We start from the raw sequence: 13,256 nt of genomic DNA on the forward strand, positions 1-13,256 counted from the left end.
AATGTTTAATTTTTTTCAGTTTTTGTTTTGGCCAAAACGCTCAGTGCATCACTACTAATTTCAACAGAGGATCATAAGTTCCTGAGTACAAATACCCCCATCTAAACCTGACAATGCTAGATGGGTCTTGTCAATGCAAAGAAAAAGATCCATCCAGGCTTCAGCAGATGTACAAAAAGAGTACGAGAGTCCCTGGAGGGAAAGAGTCCATTTGGAACTTGACGTACTGGGTCTAATTGTCCCTGTTCTTTCCCTGAAAGCTCTCTAAACGCCCACCTTCCTTTAACAACCCATTGTGCACTAAAATGTCAAGAAGCCCCCAAAAGGCCACCGCGCAAAGTGGAACAGAAGAACCTGGATGTTAGTGTTTTCCATAAATATGATTATAGAAACCAAAAGAACAGTTTATTTTGTATGTTTTGTGTTGTTGTTAGGAATTAGATGAGGATGAGTAGGCACAATGTGATTACTACTTCAAGTCTCTTTACCTCTGCATGTTTCTTGATTTAATTCTAAACCTGACATGCGAGTTGTAATCAGTAGCGCTGAAAGACTATAATAACAACGTGTTTCCCAATAGTACAGCAATTTTTGTGTCTCGATAATTAGCTCTGAAATGTCTATGTCAATTAAAATGAGGTTAATCTGTAATTATGGATGTAGTAATTATGAGATTGCAGGTTTCTTCTAAACAGATACTGTGGGAACTTCATTTCTATGGGAAATTGCAGTCTAAAACTCGTGGATTCATTGCGAAAGAAATGATCAACAGCTGCAATCACGTTTTCACTTGATTGCAGCAGCAGTGAGTGATGATCGCTCCTCTGTGATTATGCTAGTAAAGCTACGGGGGAGGGGCTTAACTCTACCAAAGCTTCCCTACAGCAGCTTCGGTACCTTGCAGTGGGTGGAGCTTATGGGGACGCCCACATCTGAGGCAACAAGCACTGTTAGAGCACTCATTACTTCAATGCAAAATCCACTGTGAAGAGACAAAGAGGGGGAGACAAAGGAGGAGATGGGAAAGACAAGACAACAGAGAGATACGTAAGAGACAGCAATGGAGCGAGACACCGGGTGACCCAAGCATACAGACACCACAAATACACCAAAAAGCACCATGCCATGGGAACAAAGAGAGAGGAAGAGAGGGAAGAGAGGGGCACCGCACAGGACGACATGTTTCAAAGAGACTGCCCGAGGCTCTTTTACTCCATACGCAATGACCCTTTGTTTCAGAGGGAAGGAGGGAGCTATTGTCCTGCTTTCCAGAGCATGCGAGAGGGCTGCCTTACCCAAGCCAAGAGAGGCTGCTTTCAATTATGTAGGACGTGACTTTGTCCCACTGACATTCGTGTGCAATCGAGCTGGGTGATAGTTATCGGAAACAATTTCCAGACGGGTGGTGTCAGAAGTGGGACGGCAGGGCTCGCATTAAGATCAGAGAACTCGATTGCTGGCCGAGTGCCTCGGGCTCTTAAAAAGCTCTGCTATGTCTGATTAAACCAACTTCTAAGAAAACTATCTATGGGCTGTCATAATCACTTGATTTAACTTGATTATTTAAAAAAAGATTAATTAAAAAATTACGGTTCAATAAACTGGCGATCTGCGTGACTGTAATGCTTTTAAAAAAAATAGCAGTGTCTAGAGTAAGGAATATAGATGATATATATGATATATATGATGGACAAACCTACGTGTGCATTTTTAGTGTTCTTCTAACTGCTCCATTTAAAAACTATGATAACTGTTTAAAATAGAGATGCACTTAATTGTAAATCAAAAGGGAGGTGGCATCAAGGAGAACCAAGAAATGGCATGTTTAAGTTCATTTTAACTTAAATTTAATTAAACAAATTAAACTCAGCATCACTTGGTACCAGTTTGCTACATATTCACATTTGAATGATACAAACTGTACAGGGCTTAAGTAGTAAGTTCTAGCTAAACTAACCTAAAAGACTGACTGGCAGGCACTACTGAGGTAAATTTAAAGGTACATTTCAGATTAACATAGGAATGTTGAGGCAGCAATCTAGCTAGATGTGTAACTAGAGTAAAATAGCATTGTTGAAGTAAAAATATGATTAGAATTGAACTACTGAGCTAAAACTGTGACTAAAATTGCACTGCTTAGGTATATTTGAATACAGCTAGCTAAATGTGTGAACAGAATAGCTGAAATAAATTCATGATAAGAGTAACAATTGCTGAGGTAATATATTGAGGTAGTGTATTGTGATCTTTTGATATGTCTGATACCGTATAACTAATGCAACAGGTAAAAAACAGTTCAGTGTCCAGTGTTCACCATCAGCTAAATGTTTTGTCCATTTTTTAGTTTTGGTAATTTTTTTTTTTTGCCTCATGAGCCTTAGACATTGCAGCACCTCAGACTTGCTCTGAAAGCAGGAAGTTCGCCCTCCTCTCTCTACGCACACAGTAACCCGTGGTGGGAGTCAACCTGAGCCAGTCTTTACCTTGCAGTGTGTAGTACTGATTGGGAGTCCGATATTGGACGCCAGCACAACAGTGACGGCTGAAGCCAGCTCAATAGTGAATCCACTGCGGGGAGGGCAACAAGAGATAATTTTACACAATCATACCTTTAGTTATCACTGTTGGCAGTGCATGCAATCTGGTGGGAGGGGTTCATGCACCCAGCATGCAAATCTGGAGTATAAAGGGCATGCAAAACTAAATGTAAAAAAATATTAGATACGTCAGCACGTATTTGTGTATTTGACCAATTTGAATCAGCAGTTTAGTCAACGTGTGTGTGTTGAAATGTGTGTGGGCATTTAACTTTAAACAGCAACAGAATCAAACCTAAAGACCTGTATGCCTACATGTCAAGATGCATGAAAACTGTGATTAAAAAACAGGATTATTTTACCAAATATTTATTTTTTTAACCCTTACAACTTTATGAAAGCTCTGCATCTTTTTATTCTTTTTCTTATTTCAGCCATTTCTCATTTTCTGCAAATAAATACTCTAAATGAAAATATTTTTATTTGGAATTTAGGAGAAATGTTGTCTCTAGTTTATAGAATAAAACCACAATGTTCATTTTATTCAAACATATACCTATAAAGAGCAAAATCAGAGGAACTGATTCAGAAACTGAAGTGGCCTCTTAATTTTTTCCAGAGCTGTATATGATCATTGGCATTTATTGGTTTCTGTTTTGAAGTACTTTTCTGTTGGCAAAGTTGGCACAGAAAACTTTCTCTATTTCTTACATTCACTTTACCTTTATCTGCTATGAAAGAACGGTCAAAGCAAACGTAAAACACTGTAAAACATCTGATTTAGGGCTTGTACTGTTTATTCAGTGCTGTTTTTGATTGATGTTTTTAAAGCTGCTCTCGTTCAGCTTCAGAGGGTAATGAGAGAAGGTGATGAAAATGATGAACGAGGCAGAGATACCTGTGAAAGAGATACCTCTGCCTACATATGTCTGCTCAGATATGCACAGCATGTTTAAAGGAACATTTCTCCAAAACGACATTACGAGAAATTACGATCCAGGAAACGGTGTCACTGAAATCTGTGTCTTAAGCAACACAACAATCATTTTACAGTTATTTGTGAAATAATTACAAAATACAGATGTTTATCCATGTGGCTCAGGTCCACTGCTTGGTTCAATAGGCACTGATAAACAGAGGTTGTGTCCCAATCTACCCACCTACAACACTAAATAGTTTTACAAAGTAGTGAACCATAATAATATACTATAGAAAAAATAATCAACAGATTAGTCTACCAGCAAAATAATGTTAGTTAACAGTATATCCCCCTATCACTAGTGATGCCACAACACCAGAAGGGTGAAGGCTAGCACATGCCTCCTCTGATACATGTGAAGTCAGACTCCGCCTCTTTTTGAACTGCTGCTGATGCAGCATTACTGAGTAACATCACAGCGCGCTCAAAGGAAAACACAGCGACTTGGTACTAGGGGTGGGCAATATTATATCGTATACAATATATCGTGACACAGAAATATCCTAAATTTCCTTCGGGATAAATAAAGTATCTATCTATCTATCTATCTATCTATCTATCTATCTATCTATCTATCTATCTATCTATCTATCTATCTATCTATCTATCTATCTATCTATCTATCTATCTATCTATCTATCTATCTATCTATCTATCTATCTATCTATCTATCTATCTATCTATCTATCTATCTATCTATCTATCTATCTATCTATCTATCTATCTATCTATCTATCTATCTATCTATCTATCTATCTATCTATCTATCTATCTATCTATCTATCTATCTATCTATCTATCTATCTATCTATCTATCTATCTATCTATCTATCTATCTATCTATCTATCTATCTATCTATCTATCTATCTATCTATCTATCTATCTATCTATCTATCTATCTATCTATCTATCTATCTATCTATCTATCTATCTATCTATCTATCTATCTATCTATCTATCTATCTATCTATCTATCTATCTATCTATCTATCTATCTATCTATCTATCTATCTATCTATCTATCTATCTATCTATCTATCTATCTATCTATCTATCTATCTATCTATCTATCTATCTATCTATCTATCTATCTATCTATCTATCTATCTATCTATCTATCTATCTATCTATCTATCTATCTATCTATCTATCTATCTATCTATCTATCTATCTATCTATCTATCTATCTATCTATCTATCTATCTATCTATCTATCTATCTATCTATCTATCTATCTATCTATCTATCTATCTATCTATCTATCTATCTATCTATCTATCTATCTATCTATCTATCTATCTATCTATCTATCTATCTATCTATCTATCTATCTATCTATCTATCTATCTATCTATCTATCTATCTATCTATCTATCTATCTATCTATCTATCTATCTATCTATCTATCTATCTATCTATCTATCTATCTATCTATCTATCTATCTATCTATCTATCTATCTATCTATCTATCTATCTATCTATCTATCTATCTATCTATCTATCTATCTATCTATCTATCTATCTATCTATCTATCTATCTATCTATCTATCTATCTATCTATCTATCTATCTATCTATCTATCTATCTATCTATCTATCTATCTATCTATCTATCTATCTATCTATCTATCTATCTCTCTATCTATCTATCTCTCTATCTATCTATCTCTCTATCTATCCATATTGTGATAATAGAGATGTTCTGTATTAAAAGTAGTCTATTATTTACTGTGTAGCTTTAGGTGTATTTATTGTATAATTGTTTTAGTTTGCAGTTTATATGCATGCACTAAATATTCTGCAATATTTTTTGCTGCATTGTATATTTTTATGCTATATTATTTATTTTGCCACATTATGATTATTCTGTTATACTATTATATTATATTCCTGAAATTAATTAATTATTTTTCTGTTTTCCTATATCACCAAGTATATCATTATCACAAAAATACCCTGAAATATCGTGATATTATTTTAGAGCCATATCGCCCACCCCTACTTGGTACCGATACATCAGCTCACAGACGCAGCCTTGTGCTGATCGATATCTTCATTACCCAAGGAGTGATAATTGTCCTCTCGAGGCTCTGGCAGCTGATGGTAAGCTACAATGTACAATAGTATTTAATAGAAATGTAAAAAATATCAGTATTGTAGTGTATTGTATAGTGATATTCTATCTTGCAATACTGTATGTAATGTTTAGTGGCAGGCAATGGTTCATATAGTGTTGTGTTTAAACCCCGCCCACTAGATAACAGTAGTGTACTTTGCTGTTAGATCCCACTGTTCTGATTGGATTAAAAAAAAAAAAACTAGTATTTAAGTAAAAATACTGATTCTGCATTTCATTTATTTTTTATTATTATTATTTTTTTTTTAATAAAACCCTTTCTACTTATTGCTAAATTTAACAGATTAATCACCTATTTACAAAAAAACAACTGTTTTTAATAATTATAAGGTACAGTCCTACTTACAAGTTATGAGAATTAGAATTAGTGAAATTTCACAAGTCAGAATAACCCCCCTTCTTTTTTTCACTTTCTGGAAAAATATCCAAAATGTCAAATCTTGGCCCAAAAATCAGTGCCAGGTTTAATTGGCCACTGACTAAAAAAATGCTTCCACAGCCTCTAATACTTCATGTTCTGGGACTTAAAATCCTTTGAAACGGACAGAGCAGCAAACTGACTGCTGCTCATGTTATATTTAGTATAAATCGATGTAGCACAGACAAGCTCTTAGCTGCCGTGATCATGAGCGGCCTAATTAGCTGCTATATTAATTAATGTTCGCTGAGACGTAGCGTGAGACAGATTATGGTCATATCTTCAAAGAGAATGAGAATCCTCCATTTCTAAGGTGTGAGAGTGGTGGGCATTAGTGCTGTAATAATATCCAGCACAGTTGGGAGTGCTGATCTCTTTGTCTTGATCTTGAGATTGGCCAAGAGTTCCAAGAAAGCACGGAAATTCACAGAAACCCATGCTGTGACAGAACAGCTCAGATACCTTTTCATCAAGCTTAACCGAATGAGTTACACGTGTATAGTACGTGAAATTTGGGCAACCTAGGCACTTATACAGTTATTGACATTTTTAATTGAAAAGCAGTAAATTAAATATATACACAGAGATAAAAAAATATGAATGTTCGACACTGGTACAGTAAAATGACTGACTTTGAGGAGATTTTATGATGTTATAGAAGCCAAACTAATTTGCTAATTATTTTTTTCTCGAAAAATCAAGGGTATTAAAGGCCTTTATCCTGTTCTTTTTTGTTGGAGTAACTGTCTCTAGTGTCCAGCAAAGGCAGCACTGCTGTGAGGATTTGCTTGCATTTAGCAACAAAAGCATTACTGATATCCAAGATGTTGGACAATCACCATTTCACCACATCACCAACTGTCCAACTCATTCTAAAAGTATTGGATGGAGCACCATCATTCCAGAGAACACAGCTCAGATCACAGCTTTTATACCACTCTAGTCCATGCCTATTATTAGGACTGGTGTCAAATGTTAAGTTTTTGAATTATGTTTTTCTGAGCAATCAATATTTTAACAGCATATAAGCAGCTGTCTCCAGTAGTTCTCTTGGTGACTGCCACAGTTCCCCTGAGTTGTTTAATTTTGTATTAACATTCAGCACAATAGAAAACAAAAGCGTCCCTTACCTTGCTGGTATTGAATACTTTTATATTTTTTGGTGGACAATTGCTTATTAAAGTTTGCAGTGTTGTCAATAAAATTTTGCAAATCTGTACTTTAGGTCAGACCACACTAGGGGTGTAAGAAAATATCGATACACTTGAATATCGCGATATTACGTTTGGCGATACTGTATCGATTCTCAAAAACGCTGTATCGATTTTTTTATTAAGTGTGTTTTTATTAAACTCCCGGCAGCTAGATGGCAGACAGTAGTTACTTTTGTGTTGTTTATTCACCCGGCCGCGAGGTGGCAGTGCTGTGATCTATCTTGATCCATTCGGTGCCTCCAGTACACTGCAAGTAAGTACAGCGCTGCATTAGCATTAGCACCCCACTGGCGATGGCAGAATCTAAACGCGTTAGGCTGGCTCCTGGGGTGTACAGAGCTGAAGTGTGGGCTCATTTTGGCTTCCACAGTGAAGAAGGCAGAGTGTTTAAAACTGTTGAAAAAAGTGGCATGATATTGGATGCTACAGGACCTCTTGTTATATCTAATGGAGCTCCCTACGTTCTGATTGTTTACAAATTAAACTTTTTCCACTTAGATTAAATTAGGTTGTATGAGTTTTTTTTAAAGTAGCGTGATATATTGCATCGTGAGCCCTGTATCGTACACAGCCCTAGACCACACTGAGGGATAATAGTTTTTTTAGCACTTTTTTTTTGCTTGATTGACTACATAGACTCTTTACTACTTCTCAAAAATATATATATAAACAGGTAAAAAACTAAAGCAAATACAAAACAGTGTCATTTTCCAAGACTGCCCAAACCTTAACTCTCTATGTTTGATATGTGAAAAGAAGTCATTTTAAACTAAAAATAAGTCTGCCCAAGTTGTCTGTTTTTGTGTTTTTGCAAACAGAAAAACCTCGTTCCTGTTATCTCTGATCCTTGCTTCTGCACAGCGCGTTTTGTTTGGAACTGTTTGTCTTGTCACTATAAGAGCAGAAGGTCATAAAGGTTCTGTGTGCAAGTGTCATGCTATATTTAGCAGACGTGGTTAGTTTGGTGAGAAGGGAACAAATAGTGATAAGTCTCTTTGCATAAGAGTTGCCCCCGCTCCAACATCCTATTAGGGCGAGCTCATGCCGCAGTTGCTCGCTGCCATGTAACTCATTTTGCGGTGCCAACACAAAGAAGGACTGTGAGCAAGAACCCAAATGTTAGCTTTACAATTCTAATCTGCTGCGATTTTAATGGGAGATAAACAGAGCTGACCCAGTTGGTGAGGCAGGTGCTCCATTTCTGCAGTGTGCTACTCTATAAAAACTGGCTTTAGAGTGGGACACAGGCAGAATTGTAGTTCAGAGTTGTGACGGGTGGGTCATCCAGGAATGCTGATGAAATGTGACATTCATCCATCAAGCATAACATTATGACCACCTCATTGTTTCTACAATCATTATCCATTGTTGTCGGCTCCAATGAGCAACTGTATTTGTAGTTCTTTGTAGTTCTTTAATAACAGACTGTAGTCCTGTATTTGTTTCTCTGCATACTTCACCCTGTTTTTAATGGTCAGGACCCCCAGATGAGCTATTATTTGGATAGTGGGTCATTATTCTCAGCACTGCAGTGACACTGAAATGGTGGTGGTGTATGAGGTGTTAGTGTGTGCTGTGCTGGTACTAGTGGATCAGTCACAGCAGTGCTGCTGGAGTTTTTAAACACCTCAGTGTCACTGCTGGAATCAGAACAATCCTCCGACAGCATCCCATGGGCCCTGTGCCCACTAATAAAGGACTAGAGCAGGGGTTGGCAATAGGTGGCGATAAGCATGAAACATCTGGCCTGTGAGTTTTTTTTTTTTGTAACTATAATGAACGCTATAAAAAAAAAAGAAAAGAAAAAACTTAAAATGCTTCTTAGGTTAGCTTTTGTTTACATTCCTCCCCGGTCTCTCTGTCCGTTCTCGTCTTTCCACCCATTCTTGGGCTCCCTATCTCCTTATAAGGGTGTTTTTTCACAGGTGTGTCCCAATTCACTAATCGGGGCAGAGATAGTGTATTGGACAGCAACCCTGACGACACAGGTTCAATAAAAGAAAATTTTAATTAAATTTAAAAAAATAATAAACTCATGCAGGTTCAGGCAGGCATCAAATACTAATAATCCCAACAAAGTGCTGAAAATGTATTAACATTTTTAATGCATGCAACTGGACGCCCTATCAGATTCTCCAAGCAAAGAGCAGGAATTCTCTCCTGTCAGGAGCCTGATCTCACCTGGATGGGGTGATGGGGGTGAGGTCCTTGCCCATGGTCTGGATGACTCGGCGGCCCCACACCCACAAACCAGCGCAGATGCCAACACCACCATAGAACAGCAGCCATACAGGGGTAGTGGAGTTCTGCATCACGCCGCCCTGCTCGTAGATCATCCACAGAGCCACCAATGGACCAATGGCATTACTGGAGAAAGAGGAAAAATAAAACTCTTTAAAAGCCCGGCTTTAAAACCATCCAAACCACTATATAATATTCATTTAGCTACAGGGCTGCGTACACTGAACATGTGGATATCCAAACCCATTAGATCCTAATCAATCTGCATGCCTTAATTATGTGTAATCATGTTTCCATTATCTTGGACCCAAATTGATTTTCATCCCATCAATAAACATTTATCCGCTAAATGCGGCTTGCTTTACAGACAATGAAAATGATTGGTTGGTTGGTCAGATGATGAGCCACTGGATTACAACACTGGCATTTAAACAATACCCTGTATTCAAAATGCATTTATCTTCACAATTAAATAAATTATAAGGAATAACAACATTAAATACGGCTGCAGTTACACAAAAGAATAAACTGCCTGTTAAAAAAAATAATTAAACAGAACAATGCACAAAAAATGGAGGCCAAAAATATATTGAATATATAAAACTAAATCCATTAAATACTTCTCTTTAGTTACATAAACACACAAACATGTATATAAAAAGTACATTTACTTACGAGTATTGCAAACAATTATCTATGACAATAATTTAAAATAAATAAATAAATCAATGGAGTACTTCCATTTAGCTAAACATGAAAAAATAAATGTTAAACTGCAAACATGGAAATTGCCCATACCAAAATATATATTTTTTAAAACTGAATCAATTAAATACTTAACTTTTATAATTATTAATAATAACAAATACAATATAAAAAGCACATTTAAACTACATACCTACAAATGACCTATACCAAGAATTTAAAGGATTAAAGGTTCATTAGAGTTTTAGAACTTTGTCCAACTGTGAAAAGTGGTTTTGTAGGCTAAACACACGAGCAGCAGCAGATTAACCTACACCCGTGGCTCTGTCTGGCTTGGTTCTTAACATTCTGAACAAATGCCAGATCAATTATGGAGTCAGGAGCCAGATCTTGTGGCACAGAACTGCATCAAGGGATTGTTCTGTTCTGAGCAATAATGCTATGGAATGTGCTGCTGAATGCATTAACTTTAAAAACACCAGGGAAAAGCATTCACAACAGTACAGACTCATTGTGGTCTCTATATAAACCTGTAACGATACATATTAAGGTGCAAAGCAGATCAAGTCAACAATATACTTAGACATACATACTTAAAAAAATAACCAATATATACATAAGCAGGAATTGGGCTGAGAGGAAGACAATAAAATCGAATTTTTCATTAGCACTGTCATGCATACCACGCATGATTTGGGAAAAACTGGGCACTATGAGAATATTTTACTGTATTATGCTTGATTTGTAAATGTAGCCTCTCTTTAAGTACATTGTCAATGTCATCAGTGCTTAAAACACACATAACTTGCTGCATCACATTACACAGTGTAACTAGTCCTGTTTAACTAGATGAAGTGTATAAAAAACTGTATTTTTTATCTTTTTATCTTTAATCTGCCGCTACTAATGCATTTAGTCTGCTTGTAAATATACAGCTCTACAATAATGTTGCCACTTAAAATGATGAGTTTCTTTGACTTCACCAAATTGAAAACCTCTGGAATATAATCAAGAGGAAGATGGATGATCACAAGCCATCAAACCAAACTGCTTACATTTTTTGCACCAGGAGTGGCATAAAGTTATCCAAAAGCAGTGTGTAAGACTAGTGGAGGAGAACATGCCAAGATGAATGACAACTGTGATTAAAATTCAGGGTTATTCCACTAAATATAGATTTTTAAAAACTTAAAACTTTATGAATATGAATTTGTTTTCTTTGCAATTTTTTTAGGTATGAAAACTCTGCATCTTTGTTATTTCAGCCATTTCTCATTTTCTGCAAATAAATGCTCTAAATTACAATATTTTTATATGGAATTTGGGAGAAATTTGGTCCGTAGTTTATAGAATAAAACAACAATGTTCATTTTACTCAAACATATACCTATAAATAGCAAGATCAGAGAAACTGATTCAGAAACTGAAGTGGTCTTTTAATTTTTTCCAGAGCTGTATGTTAATTTTCTGACAGCTTTTAAAGTGATGTAAACAATCAAAAATCTAAAAGTTTGGATCAGATCAAAGTTTTTTTTTTGTCAGAATTTGTACAGGTCAACAAAAAAGAAAGATAAATAAGAGACAGCAATTTTATCAATGTTTGGCTGGAGTAATACACAGAGAGCTTTGGTTACAGTACATTACCGTCTGATAATGGCACTCATCGAAATGCCTCTAAGCCAATCACATTGAGGGTCAGAATTAACTGTAGTACAATGTATTAAACAAATATATATAAATATCAAATATACAAGACATACTGCAATATTGATGTTTGTCCCACCTGTAATAACTACTTTCAGAGTTATTTAAAGAGAATGATCAAAAGTGGCGTACCTGACATCATTGCCACCATGTGCAAACGAGCCGAAGCAGGCAGTGAGGATCTGCAGGAAATGGAAAAGCAGGAAGACCTGCGGCTTGTCCCTCTCCTCCTTGTCCTCATCAACACAGTCCTCCAGCGCTCCTCCAGCAGCGGGCGCTGGATCGTGTTTCTCCGCACCCAGCTTCACGTCCACCCCGCCCTCCTCCGCCTCGATCTCCGCCTCGGCCACTGCGTTGCAGTAGCTGGAGTAGCTGTCGTAGCGCAGGCGCTTCTTGGAGTAGGAGACGCTGTCTCCCACCAGCTTCTCGCTGTCCTCCGGAGGTGAAGCGGTGGACTCAGAGCGGATCAGAGGCTGGACGGGCATGCCGCAGATGGCTGCTGTGTAGCACGTGTAACTGTTGTTGCGCCGCAGGACTCGGTAGTTGTTGTCGGGTCGTGAGTTGGCGCGCTCGTCCTCCAGGCGACCCACGTGGATCTTGTGCAGCAGATCCTTGTAGAGCCCAGAGTCCTTGTGCACAGTGTGGTACACCTGACCGTCGCTGCGCATGTGTCCGTCAAAGCTGAAGCTTCCGTTGGACAAAGGCGACTTCAGGCACCCGTTGGTCATGGAGTGTGTGCGGCCTGATGTGTATAGAGAGACATTTACAACAGAAATTAGAAAAATACACAATTTAGGAGCATAGATCATAGTTTAAAACAACAGTGAACTTGTTCTCAAAGGCCTTGAAAGTCACCTAAAAATTATGAATTTATTCGATTTTAACAAATTGAAAACCTCTGGAATATAATCAAGAGGAAGACGAACTGCTTGAACTTTTGCACTAGGAGTGGCATAAATTTATTCAAAAGCAGTGTGTAAGACTGGTGAAGGAGAACATGCTAAGATGCATGAAAACTGTGATTAAAAACCAGGATTATTCCACCAAATATTAATTTCTGAACTCTTGAGGTCTGAAAAAACTGCATCATTTTTGTTATTTCAGCCATTCCTCATTTTTTGCAAATAAATGCTCTAAATTACAATTTTATTTGGAATTTGTGAGAAATGTTGTCTGTAATTTATAGAATAAAACAACAGTGTTCATTTAACTTAAACATGTACCTAAAAATAGCAAAATCAAAGAAATTGAAGTGATTTTTTTTTAGTTGTATATATATAAAACTGTGTGTATCAGTCGAGCACTATGGGATCCTATGA

The 13,256-nt window shown here is 36.8% G+C and overlaps 1 protein-coding gene across 7 annotated transcripts in view; it reads right to left on the reverse strand.

Moving 5' to 3' along the window:
• The window catches only part of slc20a2 (solute carrier family 20 member 2), a 71,585-nt gene that overhangs the window by 8,346 nt on the left and 49,983 nt on the right, over window positions 1-13,256 (reverse strand). For 5 of the 7 annotated variants that reach the window (XM_007231603.4, XM_007231604.4, XM_015600842.3 and 2 more), the window contains 3 exons: window positions 12,070-12,679; window positions 9,469-9,654; window positions 2,484-2,568 (listed from right to left, as the gene is read on the reverse strand). In XM_007231603.4, coding sequence (XP_007231665.2) covers window positions 2,484-2,568; window positions 9,469-9,654; window positions 12,070-12,679 — 881 coding nt within the window. Of the gene's footprint in view, window positions 1-897; window positions 983-2,483; window positions 2,569-9,468; window positions 9,655-12,069; window positions 12,680-13,256 lie in introns of all 7 variants that reach the window. The other 2 variants (XM_022671093.2, XM_022671095.2) reach the window with 2 other exon arrangements.

This window comes from Astyanax mexicanus, chromosome 12, assembly GCF_023375975.1.
Source record: "Astyanax mexicanus isolate ESR-SI-001 chromosome 12, AstMex3_surface, whole genome shotgun sequence".
NCBI classification, from domain to species: domain Eukaryota; kingdom Metazoa; phylum Chordata; class Actinopteri; order Characiformes; family Acestrorhamphidae; genus Astyanax; species Astyanax mexicanus.